The 21,214-nt window shown below is 44.2% G+C and overlaps 1 protein-coding gene across 2 annotated transcripts in view; it reads right to left on the bottom strand.

Moving 5' to 3' along the window:
- LOC126483902 (alpha-2-macroglobulin receptor-associated protein) overlaps positions 1–21,214 on the bottom strand; it is an 83,535-nt gene that overhangs the window by 7,193 nt on the left and 55,128 nt on the right. For both annotated transcript variants that reach the window (XM_050107181.1, XM_050107173.1), the window contains exon 6: positions 10,951–11,107. In XM_050107181.1, the coding sequence (XP_049963138.1) occupies positions 10,951–11,107 (157 nt within the window). The remainder of the gene's footprint in view (positions 1–10,950; positions 11,108–21,214) is intronic.

Raw genomic sequence — 21,214 nt, 5'->3', positions numbered from 1 at the left:
TTACCCTGTAAGAGAGTAGCACCCGCCACAGTCTAGCATAAATACTTAACAGAATTGCCGTTTAAGTTAGTGCCATCTGTCGAAACCTAGCGTAATTATTTAACAGAATGCACAGCTTCTGATTATCAAAAACTGCTAACTGGTAACTTTGAGCTGCATTTGTTGATGATAATTATCAAATAAACAAGATGTTTGATGCAAAGAAGGATTCATACAGTACATTTGTGTAAAAAAAAAAAAAAGTAAAACAAGAAAAGGCATGTTAAAAGAACACAAAAAAGCTTTATAATGAAATACAATTAATATTCTAATTAGCTGTACTTATTTATCATACATAACATGTTAATATGGCTTGAAAGAACAAGTATCGTAAAATCACTGAATGTGGGAACCACTGTCCTGTCTACGTTTGTCTGGAAAATTTGAAGGCTGTATAGAAACAGACTTTCCACTAGAAGTAAGAATCTTCCACAACCATAATCATTTAACAACAAGTAAATGGATTCCAAATGATAACTCTGGGCAACAGTGCACAAAGTTGTGCAATAGTATCAAAATATTGATACTGATGTACATTTTGCAATGGTTCAGATAAAATATCAAATTGAATGTGATGTTAATCTCATTAAAATGTTAAGTATGAATTTAACAATAATTGTGCCCATTTCAATAGCTCCCTGCACTGTATCTCACTACACGGCAGCCTACATCTACATCTACATTTTATACTCTGCAAGCCACCCCACGGTGTGTGGTGGAGGGCACTTTACGTGCCACTGTAATTACCTCCCTTTCCTGTTCCACTCACGTATGGTTCGCGGGAATAATGACTGCCGGAAAGCCTCCGTGCGCACTTAAATCTCTCTAACTTTATATTCGTGATCTCCTCGGGAGGTATAAGTAGGGGGAAGCAATATATTTGATACCTCATCACGAAACGCAACTTCTCGAAACCTGGACAGCAAGCTACACTGCGATGCAGAGCACCTCTATTGCAGAGTCTGCCACTTGAGTTTGCTAAACATCTCCGTAACGCTATCACACTTACCAGATAACCCTGTGACGAAATGTGCTGCTCTTCTTTGGCTCTTCTCTATCTCCTCTGTCAACCCGACCTGGTACGGATCCCACGCTGATGAGCAATACTCAAGTATAGGCCGAATGATTGTTTTGTAAGCCACAGCGTATGTGTGAGTGCCAGATTAAGCCAGTGCAGAGTCCATAGCACATTTTAAGATGAGGCCCTTGGTTTGCTTTAGACCATAAAGTTCAGGAAATAAAATAAAACAGCACTATACAAAAAAACTTTTCTCAATTTAATTTGGACAAATTTAGAGATAAAAATGGTCAAATCAATGTCTCTCATCAAATTGCATTCTATGTTCATTAAGGTGAGGTCATTTAGATATTCTTGTCCCATGGTGCTCCTTAATTAATTTTTATGTATTTTAAAGTTGGAAAAGAATGTTCTCCACTGCAGTTGGTGATCATCAAAGATAAGTAAATGCATAAGAATATTTCCACATTTGGGAAACACAATTCTATGAATCATCCATTAAAAGCTTATTCATAATACTGCTGTTCTAGGGGCCTGTGTCTCTGCTGCCAATAGCAGCAGCCACATCTGTTCTGGGCAGCTCAGCAAACTGCACCAGTTCATCACTTAGGCTTTCTTCAAAATCATCTGGGTAAACACTGATGATAACTGGAGTTCTTTTCAAGATGCCTTCTGCTGTTAAAGACTTAAATTGCTAGAGTATTCCAAACACACTATACACATGATGGTACTCTTTCATGTGCTTATCTAATGCATACAGCACATTAACTGTTACGACAATAAAGACCTGAAATTCTAAATGTTGTCCAGATGTTTGATTTTCCCCAATTTCATTGAGTATAGTAGAGCAGAATTTTGGTAATCTGTATTTCACTCCATCATCTTCAAGTCTGCTGCTGCTTACATTCTTCACAGCTGGTCAGCACATTCTATATTTCTGAGTGGTGTTCAATACTATATGACACCAATGACTGATACCAAGAGACAATTGTATGGAATGCCTTCACAAATATGTGATTGATTTCAAGACTTTGTGCAAACCGAAGCCAATATGTTATACAGAGTATAAGTAACATCATGTGTTCTGGAAGGAATCATTAACAGAACCACTTGTGTTTCCAAGATGTCAGGTTGTTTGTTGCTGATGTTACTTTCAGCAGGAAATTGATGATCAAAAAGGACATGCAGAATGATTTAGTACTTCCATTGACCTTAAGAATGGGAGCTACCTTTAAATGTGGATATATCTGTCATAATGCTCATAACAAAGAAAAATAATCTGATAGTATCCAGTTACAATATCAGTGGTAAATTTCTGGTGCACATCACATCATTTAAATATTTAGGGATAATACTACAAAGTGAAATGACATCGGACAAATATGTAAAATTAAAGAAGGGACGGTGAATGAAATCCTGATATTTGTTGGAAGGTTTCTGGGAAAGTGTGGTGGTTCTGTAAAACAAAGATGTTATGAAATTATTCACACTACTAGTTGAGACACTCGATGCCAGGAGTATTCACTCCACACAAAACAGTAGCACAGATGCTGAGGGAACTTAAAGTACAAACCATTGGAAGAAGGTCACTGATGTTCTCATGAAATTCTGTACGGTACATTAAAGACAATGAAGAAAATTCTGTTACCTCCAACATACATCTTGCTCAGGAGTCACGAAAAAAATTAAGAGAGACTAGAACAATTATTGATGCATGCAGATGGAATGTTTCCCTTGTTCAATTAGAGAAGGGGATGGGACAGTATTTCAATATTCATCATTTCAATATTGGTATATAAAACCTTTCACCACGCAACATACAATGGCTATTTGTAATTTAACCTTCAGTTCGTTATTAAGAAGAAGAATTGGGACCCATGCATCAAAATGCGCTGTCTCCGTGCTACAACCATTTGAAAATATGTTGGAAATGCGATCACTTTTACAAGTAACTTAACTGATTGGATGTGACCCAATAAATCACTTGTTTTATAGTTCCACTCTTTAATGGCAAAGAAATAGCTTGTGTACTCGTTGATGGGTTCTCTTCAACGAGATGCATTACAGCCTCTTCCAATTTGGGTATGCGGTATCTCCTTGGAGTACCACCATCACACCTGCTGATGATGGAGATACTTTTCCTCAAAATCATTGCATAACTGTTGCAAGAAGGGGAAGTGGTGGTGGTGGTGGTTGTTGGGAAGTTTAAGGGGGACTAAACAGCTAAGGTCATCAGTCCCCCATTCCAAAAACAGGCGAGACATAAAGTCGCGGAGCAGATAAAACCCCAAGGGGGAGGAGACTCCCCCCCCCCCAAGGCATTAAAGAACACAAATTAGGCGACGAACACTACAGAAAAGAAGAGTACAGACGAACACCAGACAGAAAGAAACAGAAGAAAAGAAGATGGCCGGAGACTGGTTGACTGACCACAAGAACAAAAAAAAGGGAAAGAGTCAACCATCCGACGACACACCAAAACAAAACAAATATTGGGAGACGCGAGGACAAAAGACACAGAAAGGGAAAGGTGCAGGACCCCCTAAATAGAACCATAAAAAGGACTAGCATGGATAAAATGTAAAACATTGTCAGCCATGGAGGCATCGTCGCATAAAATCAAAGGCAAAGTGCCCGGCAGATTAAAAGACTGCCGGAGGGTGCGCAGTCGGGGACACTCCAATGAAATGTGGGCGACCGTCAGCTGGGACCCACACCGACACAGGGGGGGATCCTCCTGACACAAAAGATGGCCGTCCGTCAGGTATGTATGGCCGATGCGGAGGCGACACAGGATAACAGAGTCCCTGCGAGAAGACCGCAGGGAGGAGCGCCACACATCGGTCGTCTCCTTGACAGCCCGCAGTTTATTAGGCGCTGTCATGCCTCGCCACTCAGCAGACCACATCCCAAGCACCTTACGGCGCAACACCAGCTGCTGATCGCGAGCCGGGAGGCCGATCCCCAAAGCTGGGGCGTCGATCGCCCCTTTGGCCAGCCTGTCAACACGTTCGTTCCCCGGGATGCCAACATGATCTGGCGTCCAAACCAAGACCACCGAACGACCAGAACAGGCAATGGCGGAAACAGACTCCCGAATAGAGGACACCAGAGGAGAAGAGGGATAGCAGCGGTCGATGGTCTGAAGGCTGCTCAGGGAGTCACTGCAGATGACGATGGACCTACCTGAGCAGAAACGCACATGCTCAAGAGCGCGCAATATGGCCACCAGCTCTGCAGTAAAAATACTGCAGCCAGCCGGCAAGGAGCGCTGCTCAACATGGGCAGCGTGAGCAAAAGCGTAGGCAGTGCGACCATCAACCAGGGAACCATCTGTGTAGACCGTCTCACAGTCCACAGTCCGAAAATGAGGCGAGGAGCGCAAGAAAACGGCGACGGAGGGCCACAGGCGGAACCGACTCCTTGGGTCCCTGTGCCAAGTCCAGACGGACAGACGGCCGGGACAAACACCAGGGAGGCGTAGGTGCACGGACCCGGAAGGGAGGCAGAAGAGGGAATGACCCCAGTTCCGACAGCAGGGACCGGACACTGACAGCTACGGAAAGCCCAGACCTAGGTCGCCGTTTCGGCAGATGGAGGACCATGGCAGGGAAAAGCAGGCGACGATTGGGATGGCCTGGCGAGCAATGCACGTGGGCAGCATAGTCGGCGAGCAGTCGATGGCGGCGAATCCGCAGTGGGGGAACCCCGGCCTCCACCAGTAGACTATCCACGGGGCTGGTACGAAAAGCGCCAGTTGCAAGCCGAACCCCACAGTGGTGTATGGGGTCTAACAACTTCAACACTGAGGGTGATGCAGACCCATAGGCCAGGCACCCATAATCAAGCCGGGACTGCACAAGGGCTCTGTACAATTGCAGCAGCGTGCAGCGATCTGCACCCCAAGACGTGTGGCTAAGGCAGCGAAGGGCGTTGAGGTGCCGCCAGCATTTTTGCTTCAGCTGAGTAACATGAGGAACCCATGTGAGTCGGGCATCAAACACGAGTCCCAAGAAGCGGGAAGTGTCCACCACTTCAAGCAGGTGGCCGTCGAGGTAAAGTTCAGGATGAGGGTGGACCGTCCGACGCCTGCAGAAGTGCATAACCCGAGTCTTGGCAGCAGAGAACTGAAAACCAGAGTCAGAGCCCATGATGCTGCCTTGCGAACGGCGACTTGCAGCCTGCGTTCGGCGACTCCCGTAGTCGTGGAGTTAAATGAGATGCAGAAGTCGTCGGCATACAAGGAAGGAGACACCGACAACCCCACTGCTGAAGCCAGACCATTAATGGCCACTAGAAATAAGGAGACGCTCAACACCGAGCCCTGCGGGACCCCATTTTCCTGTATGTAAGATGAACTAGAGGTGGCACCGACTTGCACCCGGAAAGAGCGGCGCAATAAAAAGGTTTGAAGAAAAGCCGGGAGCCGACCACGAAGACCCCACTCATGCAACGTGGCGAGGATGTGATGCCTCCATGTGGTGTCATACGCCTTCCGCAGATCGAAAAATACAGCAACGAGATGCTGATGTCGGGCAAAGGCCATACGGATAGCAGACTCCAGCCGCACCAAATTGTCCGTGGCAGACCGGGCCCGACGGAAGCCACCCTGGGATGGAGCGAGGAGACCGCGCGACTCAAGGACCCAACACAAACGCCGCCCCACCATACGTTCGAGCAATTTGCACAAAACGTTGGTGAGAGTAATGGGACGATAGCTGTCCACCGCCAGTGGGTCCGCACCGGGCTTCAAGATGGGGACAATAAGACCCTCTCGCCATTGCGACGGGAACACGCCCTCGCTCCAGATGCGGTTAAAGATGGTGAGGATGTGTCTCTGGCAGCCCCTGGAGAGATGCTTCAGCATCTGTGCATGGATGCAGTCCGGTCCTGGTGCTGTATCAGGGCAATCGGCGAGGGCAGCGAGGAATTCCCTCTCGCTGAAAGGAGCATTGTAGTTTTCAGAACGATGCGTGCGGAACGATAACGGCGTCTGCTTGGCTCGCTCCTTAAGAGAGCGAAAAGCTGGGTGATAAGTTGCAGTCGCAGAGCTCGTGTAGCAAAGTGTGCAGCAAGGCGTTCAGCAATGGCGGCAGCGTCCATGCAGACAGCGCCGTCCAAGGAGATCCCAGGGACACCCATAGGGGTCTGGTGTCCATAAATCCGCCGTATCCGGGACCACACGAGCGAGGGGGAGACACGGGAGCCCAAGGATGAGACATACCGCTCCCAGCACTCCTGCTTACACCGTGTAATAAGACGACGGGCGAAGGCACGGAGCCTCTTAAAGGCGATGAGGGTCTCGAGAGACGGGTGCCGCCTATGACGCTGGAGGGCCCGCCTACGGTCGTGAATAGCCTCAGCAATCTCCGGCGACCACCAGGGTACAGCCTTCCTCCGAGGGAGTCCAGAAGAGCGGGGGATGGCAGCCTCGGCCGCCGAAATGATTGACGTGGTTAACACACGGACCACCTCGTCAATGTCACCCTGTGGGGGAGACTCAATGGTTGCCGCGGAAGTAAAAGCCGGCCAGTCAGCCCTGTGGACAGCCCAGCGGGGCAGGCGCCCAGAAGAATGACACTGGGGCAGTGACAAATAGATGGGAAAATGGTCACTACCACACAGGTCAGGATGCACTCTCCAGTGGAGGGATGGGACAAGTCCGGGGCTGCAAAGAGAGAGATCGATGGCCGAGAACGAGCCATGGGCTACACTGAAATGCGTGGGAGCACCGGTATTCAAGAGGCTAAGGTCGAGCTGAGCCAACAAATGCTCCACGGCACGACCGCGGTCATCGGAGACAGTCCCACCCCATAGAGGGTTGTGGGCATTGAAATCGCCCAGCAACAAGAAAGGTGGCGGCAGTTGGGCTATCAGAGCAGCCAGGACATGCTGCGCGACAGCACCACCCAGTGGAAGGTAAATACTGCAGACGGTAATAGCCTGTGGCGTCCACACCCAAACAGCGACAGCCTCTAAAGCTGTTTGTAGAGGTACAAACTCGCTGTGAAGAGAGTTAAGGACATATACGCAGACGCCACAAGACACCCTTTCATAAGCTGCCCGGTTCTTAAAATAACCCCGATAGCCACGGAGGGCGGGAGTTCGCGTTGTTGGAAACCAAGTTTCCTGCAGAGCAATGCAAAGGAAAGGATGAAGGCTGAGAAGTTGGCGGAGCTCAGATAGATGGTGGAAGAAACCGCTGCAGTTCCACTGGAGGATGGTATTAGCCATGGATGGGAAAGGCGTGAAGGGACTGGGGAAGCAGATTACGCCTCCGGGACCCCTGCTGCTACTGAGTCACCACCTGGACAACAGCCAGCTATGGCGTCCGAGGGACTGGCGAGATCCATGTCCTCAGCGGACGCCAGAATCTCCACCTCATCCTCAGACGCAGAGCTTGTAGGAAGCGGTGGAATGGGTGCCACCGCAATGTCGGTAGCCTTGGGGAGTTTCTTCTTCTTCTGCTTCTCGCGCTGTGCCTTTGGTGGTTCAGGCCGGGAGGGCGTCACTGGGTCAGTCTCAGGGACAGACGACGACCGTGTGTTCCGACGACCAGGGACTGGCGGTTGTTTAAGCCACTTGCAGCTGTCGGCTTTGGTACCGGTCGGAACTTGGGAAGGGAGGTCCCCAAGGGACCCCTTCCTTACGAGAGGAGCCGAAGAAGCCTTAGTCCCCGATGGTTGAGGGGGCGTTGCTCCTGAAGGAGATGGAGCAGGAGCAACAGTGGGTTTAGTGCCTCCCACCATCAAGGGGGCAGGTGCGGGACTTCGACTCTGAGAGCTGACTGGAGCAGATGGAACTGGAGCAGGAGTGACAGTTGCGGCATAAGAAGCTGTCATGCGCACTGGGTGCAGCCGATCATATTTCCGCTTCGCCTCAGTGTACGTCAGGTGGTCGAGAGTCTTGATTTCCATGATCTTCCGCTCCTTCTGCAGAATCGGACAGTCTGGCGAGCAAGGCGGATGGTGCGCACCACAGTTCACACAGATTGGAGGCGGGGCACAGGGATGATCAGGATGGGATGGTCGACCGCAATCGCGACAGACGAGGTCGGAAGCACAGCGTGAAGACATATGGCCGAACTTCCAACACTTGAAGCACCGCATCGGGGGAGGGATATATGGCTCGACATCACAACGGTACACCATCACCTTGACCTTCTCAGGTAACATGTCACCCTCGAAGGCCACGATGAAGGCACCGGTGGCAATTTGACGATCCCTCGGACCCCGGTGGACGTGCCGGACGAAATGGACACCTCGGCGCTCCAAGTTGGCGCGCAGCTCGTCATCGGACTGTAAAAGGAGATCCCTGTGGAAGATAATGCCCTGGACCATATTCAGACTTTTATGGGGCGTGATAGTGACGGAGATATCCCCCAGCTTAGTACAAGCGAGCAAGGCCCGCGACTGGGCGGAGGATGCCGTTTTTATCAACACCGATCCGGACCGCATCTTGGACAAGCCCTCCACCTCCCCGAACTTGTCCTCTAAATGTTCGACAAAGAACTGAGGCTTCACAGACACAAACAAGTCCCCGTCAGCTCTGGTACAGACGAGATACCGGGGCGAATATCTTTCGCTCTCATTCATAGCCTTTCGTTCCTCCCATGGTGTGGCCAGGGAGGGGAACGATTTGGGGTCATACACATTAGCCTTAAAGTGAGCTTGGGAACGCTTAGAGACTGCTGACGGCTGGCCGCCAGCGAGAGATGATGTACCACGCTTCATTGCGGGTCATCCGCCCTGATGCCACCTACTCCGACCAAGGGCCCTCCCCACAGGCGCCACCCAGCCACAGCAAAGGCCACCTGGCAGGATGGCCATTGCCGGGAGTCCCGATGCCCCAGGGAGATGGGCATCTACTCCTTGGCATACGTGGGGAGTTAACGGCGCAGGCATCAGTAGAGCGATCCCTGTGTTGTCAGGGGGCTACAACCAAGAGGGTACATGGCGGCCCCACCACAACGGACTGGCTACCATGCTGGATCTTAGGTGCAAAACTGTCCAAGGTCGTCGTCGCAGTTAAAAGAAACACTGCAGAGTGCAGCATGGGAATTGCACCCAGGAATGTATCCTCGCCCAAGAGATGGAAAATGAGCGGGACACCAGTGCAACGACGAAAAAGCCGGCTAAAGGTCTCAATGCACGACGGATACAGTGCACCATGTAAGGCGCCCTTTCCCAATTGGCTCGCTCTTCGGAAGAATTTAGAAAGATGGAGGTCAAACCCGAGAGGGGACCATCACATAAGGCCGAAACAGTTGAGACTCCTTTTAGTCGCCTCTTACGACAGGCAGGAATACCGCGGGCCTATTCTAACCCCCGAACCCGCAGGGGGGAGAAGGGGAAGTGATGGAGTCAGACATTGTGCAGAATGATACTGATAACAGCAACGAGCAGCTCTTCCATTACCATGGGCTTTCACCATTCAGAAGGATCATGTCAGTATATTCTGCAAATGTGTACTCAACCATGCTGCTCTAACACTCACAGACACATGAACGAGGCTCAAACCTGGTAAAAGAGGTAGGACAGACGATAAAAAGACGATAAAAGACATCAGCGGACCTGAGATAACAACCCCATTCCCCTCCATTATATATATAGGGGGAAAAAAGGACAGGTACACACTCGCGCGTGCACACACACACATCCATCCGCACATACACAGACACAAGCAGACATTTGTAAAGGCAAAGAGTTTCGGCAGAGATGTCAGTCGAGGCGGAAGTACAGAGGCAAAGATGTTGTTGAAAGACAGGTGAGGTATGAGCGGCGGCAAATTGAAATTAGCGGAGATTGAGGTCTGGCGGATAACGAGAAGAGAGGATATACTGAAGGGCAAGTTCCCATCTCCGGAGTTCTGACAGGTTGGTGTTAGTGGGAAGTATCCAGATAACCCGGACGGTGTAACACTGTGCCAAGATGTGCTGGCCCTGCACCAAGGCTTGTTTAGCCACAGGGTGATCCTCATTACCAACAAACACTGTCTGTCTGTGTCCATTCATGTGAATGGACAGTTTGTTGCTGGTCATTCCCACATAGAAAGCTTCACAGTGTAGGCAGGTCAGTTGGTAAATCACGTGGGTGCTTTCACATGTGGCTCTGCCTTTGATCGTGTACACCTTCCAGGTTACAGGACTGGAGTAGGTGGTGGTGGGAGGGTGCATGGGATAGGTTTTACACCGGGGGCGGTTACAAGGGTTGGAGCCAGAGGGTAGGGAAGGTGGTTTGGGGATTTCATAGGGATGAACTAAGAGGTTACGAAGGTTAGGTGGACAGCGGAAGGACACTCTTGGTGGAGTGGGGGGGATGGATCTCATTTCAGGGCAGGATTTGAGGAAGTCGTATCCCTGCTGGAGAGCCACATTCAGAGTCTGATCCAGTCCCGGAAAGTATCCTGTCACAAGTGGGGCACTTTTGGGGTTCTTCTGTGGGAGGTTCTGGGTTTGATGAAATGAGGAAGTGGCTCTGGTTATTTGCTTCTGTACCAGGTCGGGAGGGTAGTTGCGGGATGCGAAAGCTGTTTTCAGGTTGTTGGTGTAATGGTTCAGGGATTCCGGACTGGAGCAGATTCGTTTGCCACGAAGACCTAAGCTGCAGGGAAGGAACCGTTTGATGTGGAATGGGTGGCAGCTGTCATAAGGGAGGTACTGTTGCTTGTTGGTGGGTTTGATGTGGACGGACGTGTGAAGCCGGCCATTGGACAGGTGGCGGTCAACGTCAAGGAAAGTGGCATGGGATTTGGAGTAGGACCAGGTGAATCTGATGGAACCAAAGGAGTTGAGGTTGGAGAGGAAATTCTGGAGTAGAGGTCAATGGAAACAACTGCATGCATGAGATACTTAAAAGGTTATTTTTTATGGACAATATTGTAGATGGTCTTACCCGAAGAGACTCCAACTCCTCAGTACTAAAATTACCATTCAATGCCATCTGCCACAATCCTTGTACTTTTGGCTCCACAAATTCTTTGCTATTAGGGCCCTTTGCAGCTATTCGGTGCAAGCGATCGTATCCATCTCTGATGTCACGATGCCGTTCACTACAGTTAATTTTAAAATTCAATCAATTATTATATAATGGAACATTAGAAAACCACAGTGTTGTTTTAAATTATAAAAGTCTAACCACAAGAGACAATTTTATGCATCATAATACATAAACTCACAAACAACAGAAAAGACTAAATATACCAATATCAGCAGAATTAATATAAATGCGCCATATTACACACAACACTGCTGCAGGCTCCATTCCTAATTTTACACAATATTGCAGAAAAAATTTTATAGATTGTGAAAATACAACTTTCCCAGGTTACTCTTAATAATATCCACTGAAGATAAATTAAATAGAGAATATCAGTTGCCAGACTGGTCATATACAAGACTATAAGCACAGTTGCTTCTGCTCCTCGATGATAATTCAAAACAACCCCTGATAAAGCGCATGGAAAAGCGTATTTAATGTGCCCTGCTTTACACTTTTTGACACAGCACTCTTGCATAATGCTCTGTAAAGAGTATGTTTTAGACAGGAAGAGAAAGGAGGCTGGTGCAGCTCACAAAAGCAGTCCAAGGAGTAGTCATGATTATTTTACTTATTATTCAGTATCAACAAAATAACCATTATTGTACCCCTGATCATTATGAACACATTATTATTATTATTATTATTATTATTATTTCTAATAATTTCTTTGAATTTGGTGAAATTCTGAAGTGGTACTAATTTGCTCTTATTTGATAAGATATTATATATTTTGACTTTAAATTATTACATGGTGTCAAGGAGGCAGGCTGTGATAGTTTACTAAAAACCTTTATATAGGTTATTTTGTGACTGTTTTTGGCTACTACTGTCAGTGTATTTGGAGTAATTAATATTTACTTTGCGTACTGTGTTGTGGTAGTGAATGACTCACAAATGTAAAATTATGTTTTACTGGACATAAGGCCCCTTCCGTAAACACTACTCTACCAACCTCTCCAATGTTGTTACTGTGTGCAAAGTTCCTCATCACTGCATTCACAACATTGTAAGCACTCTGATGTGAGAATTTTTGCAAGTGCCACCCTCCCACTTTGTAATCCAGCACACATCGGAAGTAAAGATCTACTCTATCAAAGTAGAGGTGTTTGTAAGATGACCCATAATTATGTGAAATTCCAGATAAACTTTCTACATCAGCATATTGACATCTAAGCTCCAGATAAGAATGAAAGGACAATAATAGAGTTGTGAATCACAACTGCCAGCCTGCCTCAAGCAGGCTGGCTGGTGCAATATGTTAACTGACCACTGGTTTGATTTCACCAAGCTCCAGTTGCCAGAGGCTATCTTGTTTGAGCCACTGGTCTAACCAGCTATCAATGACCCACATAACAGCAGGCAGAGTTAACTTGCTGCACAGTGCCAAATCTAATCATTGTCTACAGACACAGTGATCCCTTGTGTGTATGCTCTGCTGTTGCATTATTAGGCTCTTTAAATATAAAGAATAAAGTTTACCACCGTTTTTCAGACGTATGGAGTAAAACAGCAGCATTGCCACGGCTGTTGCAAAAGGGCTGTGGAAGCCTGCAAGTGCAGAGCTGACCACAGCATCGTTACATCAGATGCATCAATACCACCATCCTGTTCCATTGTTACAGGCTGGGGCCAGCACCTGCAATACCAATGACACAGCAGAAAGGCAGGACAAACACAGCAATAGCAGGCCAGTTGCTTCACCTTCTGGCCATGTCTTGTTTTAGAGTAAATGGATGGAAGCAGTGCCTCAGCACACCATATCCGCATTGAACCTGTGTAAATACCCATCATTTTTAGCTAAAGGGTTCACAATCCGGCAACAGCATCTATGGGAGGACGACTGAGAACTACACCATGCGGTGGGATGACGTGGTTCTGTAAGCAGCCTCTGCAAGACTTGGGCTCCACCAGGGAGAGCCTACTGCTAGGTCTAAGTCTGTAGGAGTGGACTTGGCATCTTCCAGCTGGTGGGCCATCTTCCAGCTCACTGCAGCTGCAGCCAGCCTTCTGCCCCAGAGGGCAGTCTTTCATGAGAGGGGTGGTGCAGCCACTCCATACTGACGCTGTACACATCCGTTCACAAGGGCGGGCACCACCACTGGGACTGCCATCTGCTACGTGAATCACAGTGGGTTTCCAAATCTGTCGGCATGCCCTGTCCTCAATTGAAAAGTCACACCAATATGGTGCATGATCTGCCACCATCAGCAGGTTGCTGGTCCCCTGCTGCATCATCTCTACTACACTTGCTGCATTCAGAACACACCAAGGGGGCGTTCCCACTATGGAATGACATTATAAATGCTGCAGCTTGTGTTCTAATAAAATGTGTGCTATTAATGATGTTTTCTTGAGCCACCATCGGTCAATATCCTGATGACAATCCAATGCCTCAATTCAACTGTGCCACTCAACCTTGCCACAGCAGAGGCCACTCACCATGGGCCACAACAAAAATACAAAATTTACTTATCTTAAGAAGTAAGTACAGTTTTCTTTAGGTTTATTATAAAGGAATTCCATTGTCATTCAGCTTTTTCCTTCATAAGAAAGAGGTTTTTAATCTAGGGAAACAATTCTCACATAACTTTCAGTGATAAAGCATTAATAGTAACATTCAAATGTAGAGCCTATTTCCTTCATTTGAAGATTACTACAATGGGGAGATACAGCTCAATACCACAATAACTGAGTGATAGTCATTCAGCATTTCAAGTCTTTACTATTTCCTTCGAACAAGTAGAAGTTTAATAGTATTTAATTTTTCATTTAACCTCTAGAATGAAAATGTGTGGTTGATCAAGCAACAGGGAAATATTTATGCACCTTTAGTTGTACTGTACATCTTACCTGAAAGTATATGACACTCTCACAATATGGCTTAGCCGCACCAGATGAACACTGCATTTCAAATGAAGAGGTAGCACACAATGTAGTGGTGTTGTGGCTGTTAAGAATCAGAGCATGTGTTGGGGTCCAACCACAGTTTGTGAACTTCGGTCTAGCCTGGTTGCGGGAATGAGGGTGGCTGGTGGCCAGCATTCACACACTCTGTCTGAGAAAAGTGTGTGTGTGTGTGTGTGTGTGTGTGTGTGTGTGTGTGTGTGTGTGTCGGGGGGGGGGGGGGTGTCCTGGCTGCAGTGCTATTACAATTTTCAAATCTCATCTGCTACTAATATTTAATTGTTGATTACAATCATATATTTTGCTGTCTTCCTTGAATGAAAGTCGTGTGTAGTCTCATATCCTCCAACCTTTTTATCTCTTGCCAAAAAAATGCATCTTTGTTTCTGGCAGATAACATGTCTTTGACTATATTTGTCTGCATGTTGATGTTCCTGCTTGGTAAGTACTATTTTTTATCAAAATTTAATTGCACTGTATGTAGAGTGCAATTTCACAATCAAAGTTTTCAGTCATTGGCCTTCATCAACTATAGATACATATGTGTGAATGCGCGCGCGCACACACACACACACACACACACACACACACACACACACACACACACACATGCAAGTCACACACATGACTGTAGTCTCAGACAACTGAAACCACACCACGAGCAGCAGCGCCAGTGCATGATGGGAGTGGCAACTGAGTTGGGGTAAGGACGAGGCTGTGACAGGGAGGAAGAGGGATAGTATGGTGGGGATGGTGGACAGTGAAGTGCTGCAGGTTAGACAGAGTGCAGGGGAGAGGTGAGGAGGGGGGTAAGAAGCAGAAAAGGAGAGAATTAAAAAGACTGATGTAATGTTCCCCACGTGTTAGTGGATTTCATGACTGTGTGTTTTTGTGCAGTAGTGCTGAGACGATTTTATTGCTGCATAATAGACACTGTGATTACAATAAAACCTGTCTGTAATTTCATTATCTATATTAAATGAACTGGACAGGCAAACTTTTTTCTCTCTCTCTTCTTGATCAACCATTGTCCGGTACAGTCGCAGTTAAGCAGAGATTCCATTATTTGTGCTCATTTTGTGGGGAACTTGCCCCTCAGTATATCCTCTCTTCTCGTTACCCGCCAGGCCTCAACCTCCGCTAATTTCAAGTTGCCGCCGCTCATACCTACCTGCCATTCAACAAATTCTTTGCCTTTGTACCTCTGCCTCGACTGACATCTCTGCCCAAACTCTTTGCCTTTACAAATGTCTGCTTGTGTCTGTGTATGTACGGATGGATATGTGTGTGCGTGTGAGTGTGTACTTGTCCTTTTTTCCCCTAAGGTAAGTCTTTCCGCTCCCGGGATTGGAATGACTCCTTACTCTCTCCCTTAAAACCCACATCCTTTCGTCTTTCCCTCTCCTTCCCTCTTTCCTGATGAAGCAACCGTTGGTTGCGAAAGCTTGAATTTTGTGTGTATGTTTGTGTTTGTTTGTGTGTCTATCAACCTGCCAGCGCTTTCGTTTGGTAAGTCACATCATCTTTGTTTTTAAATAATAATTATTATTATTATTTAATTTCATTGTATTTGTAATTAAGAATAATCATACCTTTTTTCCTCAGCTTTTTTTTTCATGAATTTGAAAAGTAAATGTGGCTTACTTTGTGTGGGGGTGTCTGTTGGTGAAGGATCACGTATTAACGGCACCAATCAGTGTAATACGTTTAGTTTGCTTTCAAAATAGAACCTGCATCTAAAATTTCACTTTTAGCAAAATGAAGTCTGATAACTTTTAGGCATAAATCACGTCCCAAAATTATACTCGCCAACAGACAATCCCAGTAGAGAAGCCTAGCTAAAAAATATGGTGGTAATTAAATTCCAAAATTTCAATATTTAATTTAAAAAAGCTAAAATAAAAGAAAAAATGGCCACCATAAAAATGGCTCCCTCAGTACAGGACTTATGTCTATATGTATGTATACGTATTATTGTAAATTTGGTATCTATTACATGAAAAACCACTGTAACGAGATACAAGACAATTTCAATGAGCTGGGTAATATGAGATGTGGAGCACGATCTTTAAAAGAAAAAACCATGAGTCGAGATGTTGCTGAAGCGCAGTACAAAAGGAGGTAAGGACATTACTGTTTTCCTTTACTCTGGTGTGCAAAAGTCAGTTAGGGAGTGTTAAATTCTAAAAAACATTGCTCACAATAGCTTGCAAATTTTTTCTGTGAATTTTGCAAAACATAATGTCGGCAAGATGGCCGCTTTCTAGAACAACGGGTCAATTTTATTAAATTCAGTGAGGTGTATTTTTTTAAATTCATGGGCTAAGTCAGTAGAAACATTAAAATGGCTACACCGCCCATAGTAGAATCAGAAGTAGACAGTGACAAGCAAACCACGGTGAGTCACGAAACTCAAAATAATGAATTATCGGCAGGTGAAAATGCACCTATGGCCGAACATACTGAAGAACCCACACAGAGTGAATCATTACCTACTAACTTTGCAGAACTGTTCACATTTTTCAGAGAACAGATGTGAGGTTTACATCGCGCTGTTCATGAACAAAATGTACACTTTACAGAAGTTCAGAAAAACAATAACAGTTTAGATGCAAAACTGCAAACTGCAGCCACTGAAATCAAAACTAATATGAGTGGTAGTTTAGACACAAAACTACAAAATGTAACTCACAGATTAGACGCAAAACTTCAAAACCAGACTGAACGTTTAAGTAGAAAACTTCAAACTGTGGCCACTGAAATTCAAAATAACATAACAACATTAGTAAACAAAAATTTGAATGCCACAGCCCATCAGATACAAGAAAATGTCACCACACTTATTTGTGACGACCTTGATAGAAAATTCAGTAAAATTGAAACTAACTTCAAAAATATTAGTGATGAATTTGATGAAATGCAAAAAATATTCAAGTATTTGCCCGAAGCTGTCAATGATGTAACCAAGCAGGTCGCGCAAGTTAATGCAGCATAAAGTACATTAGAAAATTCTGTGCAGCAAATAACTACACAGGTACAGGCACTCACTATCGAACAGGAGAAATCTGTACAAGCGAAGATTGTAGAGAAAGGCAATCAGTTTACTCTTGACTTTGTACACTAGCTGAACATGAAAGATGACGAATTTCAAGATTGTTTATGGAACGAACTGCCTGTAACCATAAAGAAAGTGACAAACAAAGCTTTGCCTGCAGCACACATGTTAGGTGAAAACACCGAGCAGATTTCTGAATGGAAACAGACACTTACACAAGAAGTAGATACGTTAAAAAGGGAGCTGGCAGTGATAAAAAACGCAGCAGGTGCAACTGAGTTACGTGTCAATAAGTTGCCAGAGGCACAGACCATGACATCTCAAAGCAGCAACACTAAATAGCTGTTCGGCAACAATGCTCAGTCTGCAATCTGTTCACGTAGCTTGTGAACAGTGAGTGGCCAGTTCTCTTTCTAACATACTTGTGGAAGAGAGTTTACTAAAATACAGACAATTCCAAAATTTTACACCTGATCACAAAACACCACACCCTATCATTTTTATCAAATGCTTCCATGGTATACTACCAAAGTCATTGAACAATAAAAAGAAAACACAGTTTGTCACAACCCATATTCAAGGTGATGGAGCCTTATGGGCGAGTGAAGTAATAGATTATTGCCATACTTATGAGGAATTTGAGAAAGCTATTCTAAATAAGTACTGGTCAGCAAAAACACAAGAACATTTAAGGTGTGAGGTATATAATCCCGAGATGTACAACAGTAAAGCAGGTATACTGCGTAAATATTTTGAGAAGTATATAAATAAGACAGCATATTGGGATGAACCAATGCCCAAACAAGAAGCCATATGGCTTTTAAAATCAAAATTACCAGTATCAATTAAAGAAAAGCTACTTCATGTACCAGATTCAGATGTAGAACTTTTAATGTCATCGCTTGATTCTGTTGACCAGTTACATGAAGAAGCGAAATTGAATGGGGGCAATAATGCTCGAGTTTCGAGTAACAACAGTAATAACTATTAACAATATCACAATAAAACAGTAATGGTAACAAAAACGGAGATAGTCTGCCTCAATCTTACAATGGTAATAATAACCTAGGACAAAGGGATGGAAGAAATTCTCCTCCTTTTAATTGGAGGCGTATGCAACACAACCATTGAGCAAGAATGAATAATGTTCAACTGACTGATTATTGTAAACTGTTTAAAAAAAAAACGTATTTCTGTAATAAAAACCTATATGATGATTCCTAAAAATTACTACCTTAATGTTTTTTCTAACAATGTAATTTGATCAAAGGGATGGAAGAAATTCTCCTCCTTTTAATTGGAGGCGTATGCAACACAACCATTGAGCAAGAATGAATAATGTTCAACTGACTGATTATTGTAAACTGTTTAAAAAAAAAAAAACGTATTTCTGTAATAAAAACCTATATGATGATTCCTAAAAATTACTACCTTAATGTTTTTTCTAACAATGTAATTTGATCATCCTGATTAATCATACTAAATGATCACTTTTGTCAATGTGTAACGTTTTTAAATTCTATGAGAAAGGTACTGGATGCCTATGCCTTTCCTGTCGTTCCGGCAGGATCGCATCCAAATGGGAGGGCAAATTACATTCCTAGCAAAGCTAAAACAGGCTCCAGCTGAAACAAATAAGATGAAAAAAATAAGAATAAAATAAAATAAAATGGACAATCTAAAGACTAAAAGTTAATGAAGTGTTGTAAATTTTTAATTTTTTTTTCTTAAAGACTTAAAAAACTTTTAAAAATTTAGGGGGCTGTGTAATGTCCCCCAAGTGTTGGCGGCTTTCGTGACTCTGTGCTTTCATGCAATAGCGATGAGACGATTTTATCGGTGCATAATAGACACTGTGATTACAATAAAACCTGTCTGTAATTTCATTATCTATGTTAAATAAACTGGACTGGCAATCTTTTTGTTCTCTCTCTTCTTGATTAGCCATTGTCCGGTAAGGTCGCAGTTAAGTAGAGATTCTGTTATTTGTGCTCATTTTGCATAATAATAATAATAATAATAAAAACCTATATGATGATTCCTAAAAATTACTACCTTAATGTTTTTTCTAACAGGCCCGGGAAAAGAATAGGCCTCCGGTATGTTCTACCAGTCGTAAAAGGCGACGAAAAGAACAAACCACTAATAGGGCTAACCCCTCTTTTAGTGTGATTAGTTGGTTCAGGACAGAACTAAAGAAGCCTCGGACAAGTGCCGTCATGGTCGGGGACGACGCTTGAACCCTATGCCCGCCCACAATGGTAACGACACTGCTAGCCAACTGGAAAATGATTTAAATCCAGATAGAGGTGTTTTGCAGGAGATGCTTCCTGCAACCACCCTAGAAGGAAAACAAAGACAGAGGATGAGATGGTCAGATGAAGTTAATCGACACCTCATGTTCTGTTATTACCAAGCAACAAACCTAGGAACCAACACAACTGGATACAGATCACAGGTATACACAACATTTATTACCAGATACCCACAATTAAAATTTTTAACAGAACAACGACTAGCTGATCAGATCCGTGTAATAATAAAAAATAACAGGATACCCCAGTCAGAATTAGATAACATCAAACAACAAGTACAACAAATACTGGAACAAAATAATGTGCAATCAGAAGAAGAAGAAAATACAGTAATGGACTCAAACATCCCAGAGCAAACAAACAAAGAACAACACGCACCAATTAAACAATCAGAGGAAAACGAAATCTTAAGACAGCCACCAGAACAAGCACAAATAGAACACGAAGTGACACACATGTTAGATATAGAAGAAAAACTTCAGCTGACATATATAGAATACAAAGACACAAATACAGACATTAGACCATTCTTGCATAGACCACCAAATAACCCACAAGTCGAAACAACAATAAAAACTATCAACACAATCATACACAACAAAATAAATGAAAACACAAATATGGAAGAGTTACAACTACTGGTTTATATAGGAGCACTCACTACACTAAATATACACACTAGGCAGAGATCAGAACCAACCAACACACAGAAGAAACCCACAAAACCAGCATGGCAACACAGGCTACAGGTCAAAATAGAAAAACTGAGAAAAGACATCGGACAGCTAACACAATTTATAAGAAATGAAATCTCGGAAAAAAAAAACGAAAAAGGTTAGGTAAAATCTTACAACAAGAAGCGACAGAGCAATTAGACGAAAAGAAGCAGAAATTACAAGCATTAGCCAAACGACTCAGAAGATACAAAAAAAGTGAAAATAGAAGGAAACAAAACCAAACATTCAATACAAACCAAAAGAAATTTTACCAGACTATAGATAACACACACATTAAAATAGACAATCCACCAAACATAACAGACATGGAACACTTCTGGAGCAACATATGGTCAAACCCGGTACAACATAACAGGCATGCACGGTGGATACAAGCAGAAACAGACACATACAAGATGATACCACAAATGCCTGAAGTGATAATTTTGCAACATGAAGTCACCCAAGCAATTAATTCTACTCACAATTGGAAAGCCCCTGGAAATGATAAAATAGCAAATTTCTGGATAAAGAAGTTCACCTCAACACATTCACATCTAACTAAATTATTTAACAGTTACATTGCAGACCCATACACATTCCCTGATACACTTACACACGGAATAACATATCTGAAACCTAAAGATCAAGCAGACACAGCGAACCCAGCTAAATATCGCCCCATAACATGCCTACCAACAATATACAAAATATTAACTTCAGTCGTTAAACAGAAATTAATGACACATACAACACAGAACAAAATTATAAATGAAGAACAAAAAGGCTGTTGCAAAGGAGCACGAGGATGTAAAGAGCAACTGATAATAGATGCAGAGGTGACATATCAAGCTAAAGCTAAACAAAGGTCGCTACACTACGCATACATTGATTACCAAAAAGCTTTTGATAGTGTACCCCACTCATGGTTACTACAAATATTGGAAATATACGAAGTAGATCCTAAATTGATACAGTTCCTAAACATAGTAATGAAAAATTGGAAAACCACACTTAATATCCAAACAAATTCAAATAATATCACATCACAGCCAATACAGATTAAGCGTGGAATATACCAAGGAGACTCATTAAGTCCTTTCTGGTTCTGCCTTGCTCTGAACCCA

This window comes from Schistocerca serialis, chromosome 1 (genome assembly GCF_023864345.2).
Source record: "Schistocerca serialis cubense isolate TAMUIC-IGC-003099 chromosome 1, iqSchSeri2.2, whole genome shotgun sequence".
Taxonomy (NCBI): Eukaryota; Metazoa; Arthropoda; class Insecta; order Orthoptera; family Acrididae; genus Schistocerca; species Schistocerca serialis.
This window is presented reverse-complemented; position numbering and strand designations above follow the sequence as displayed.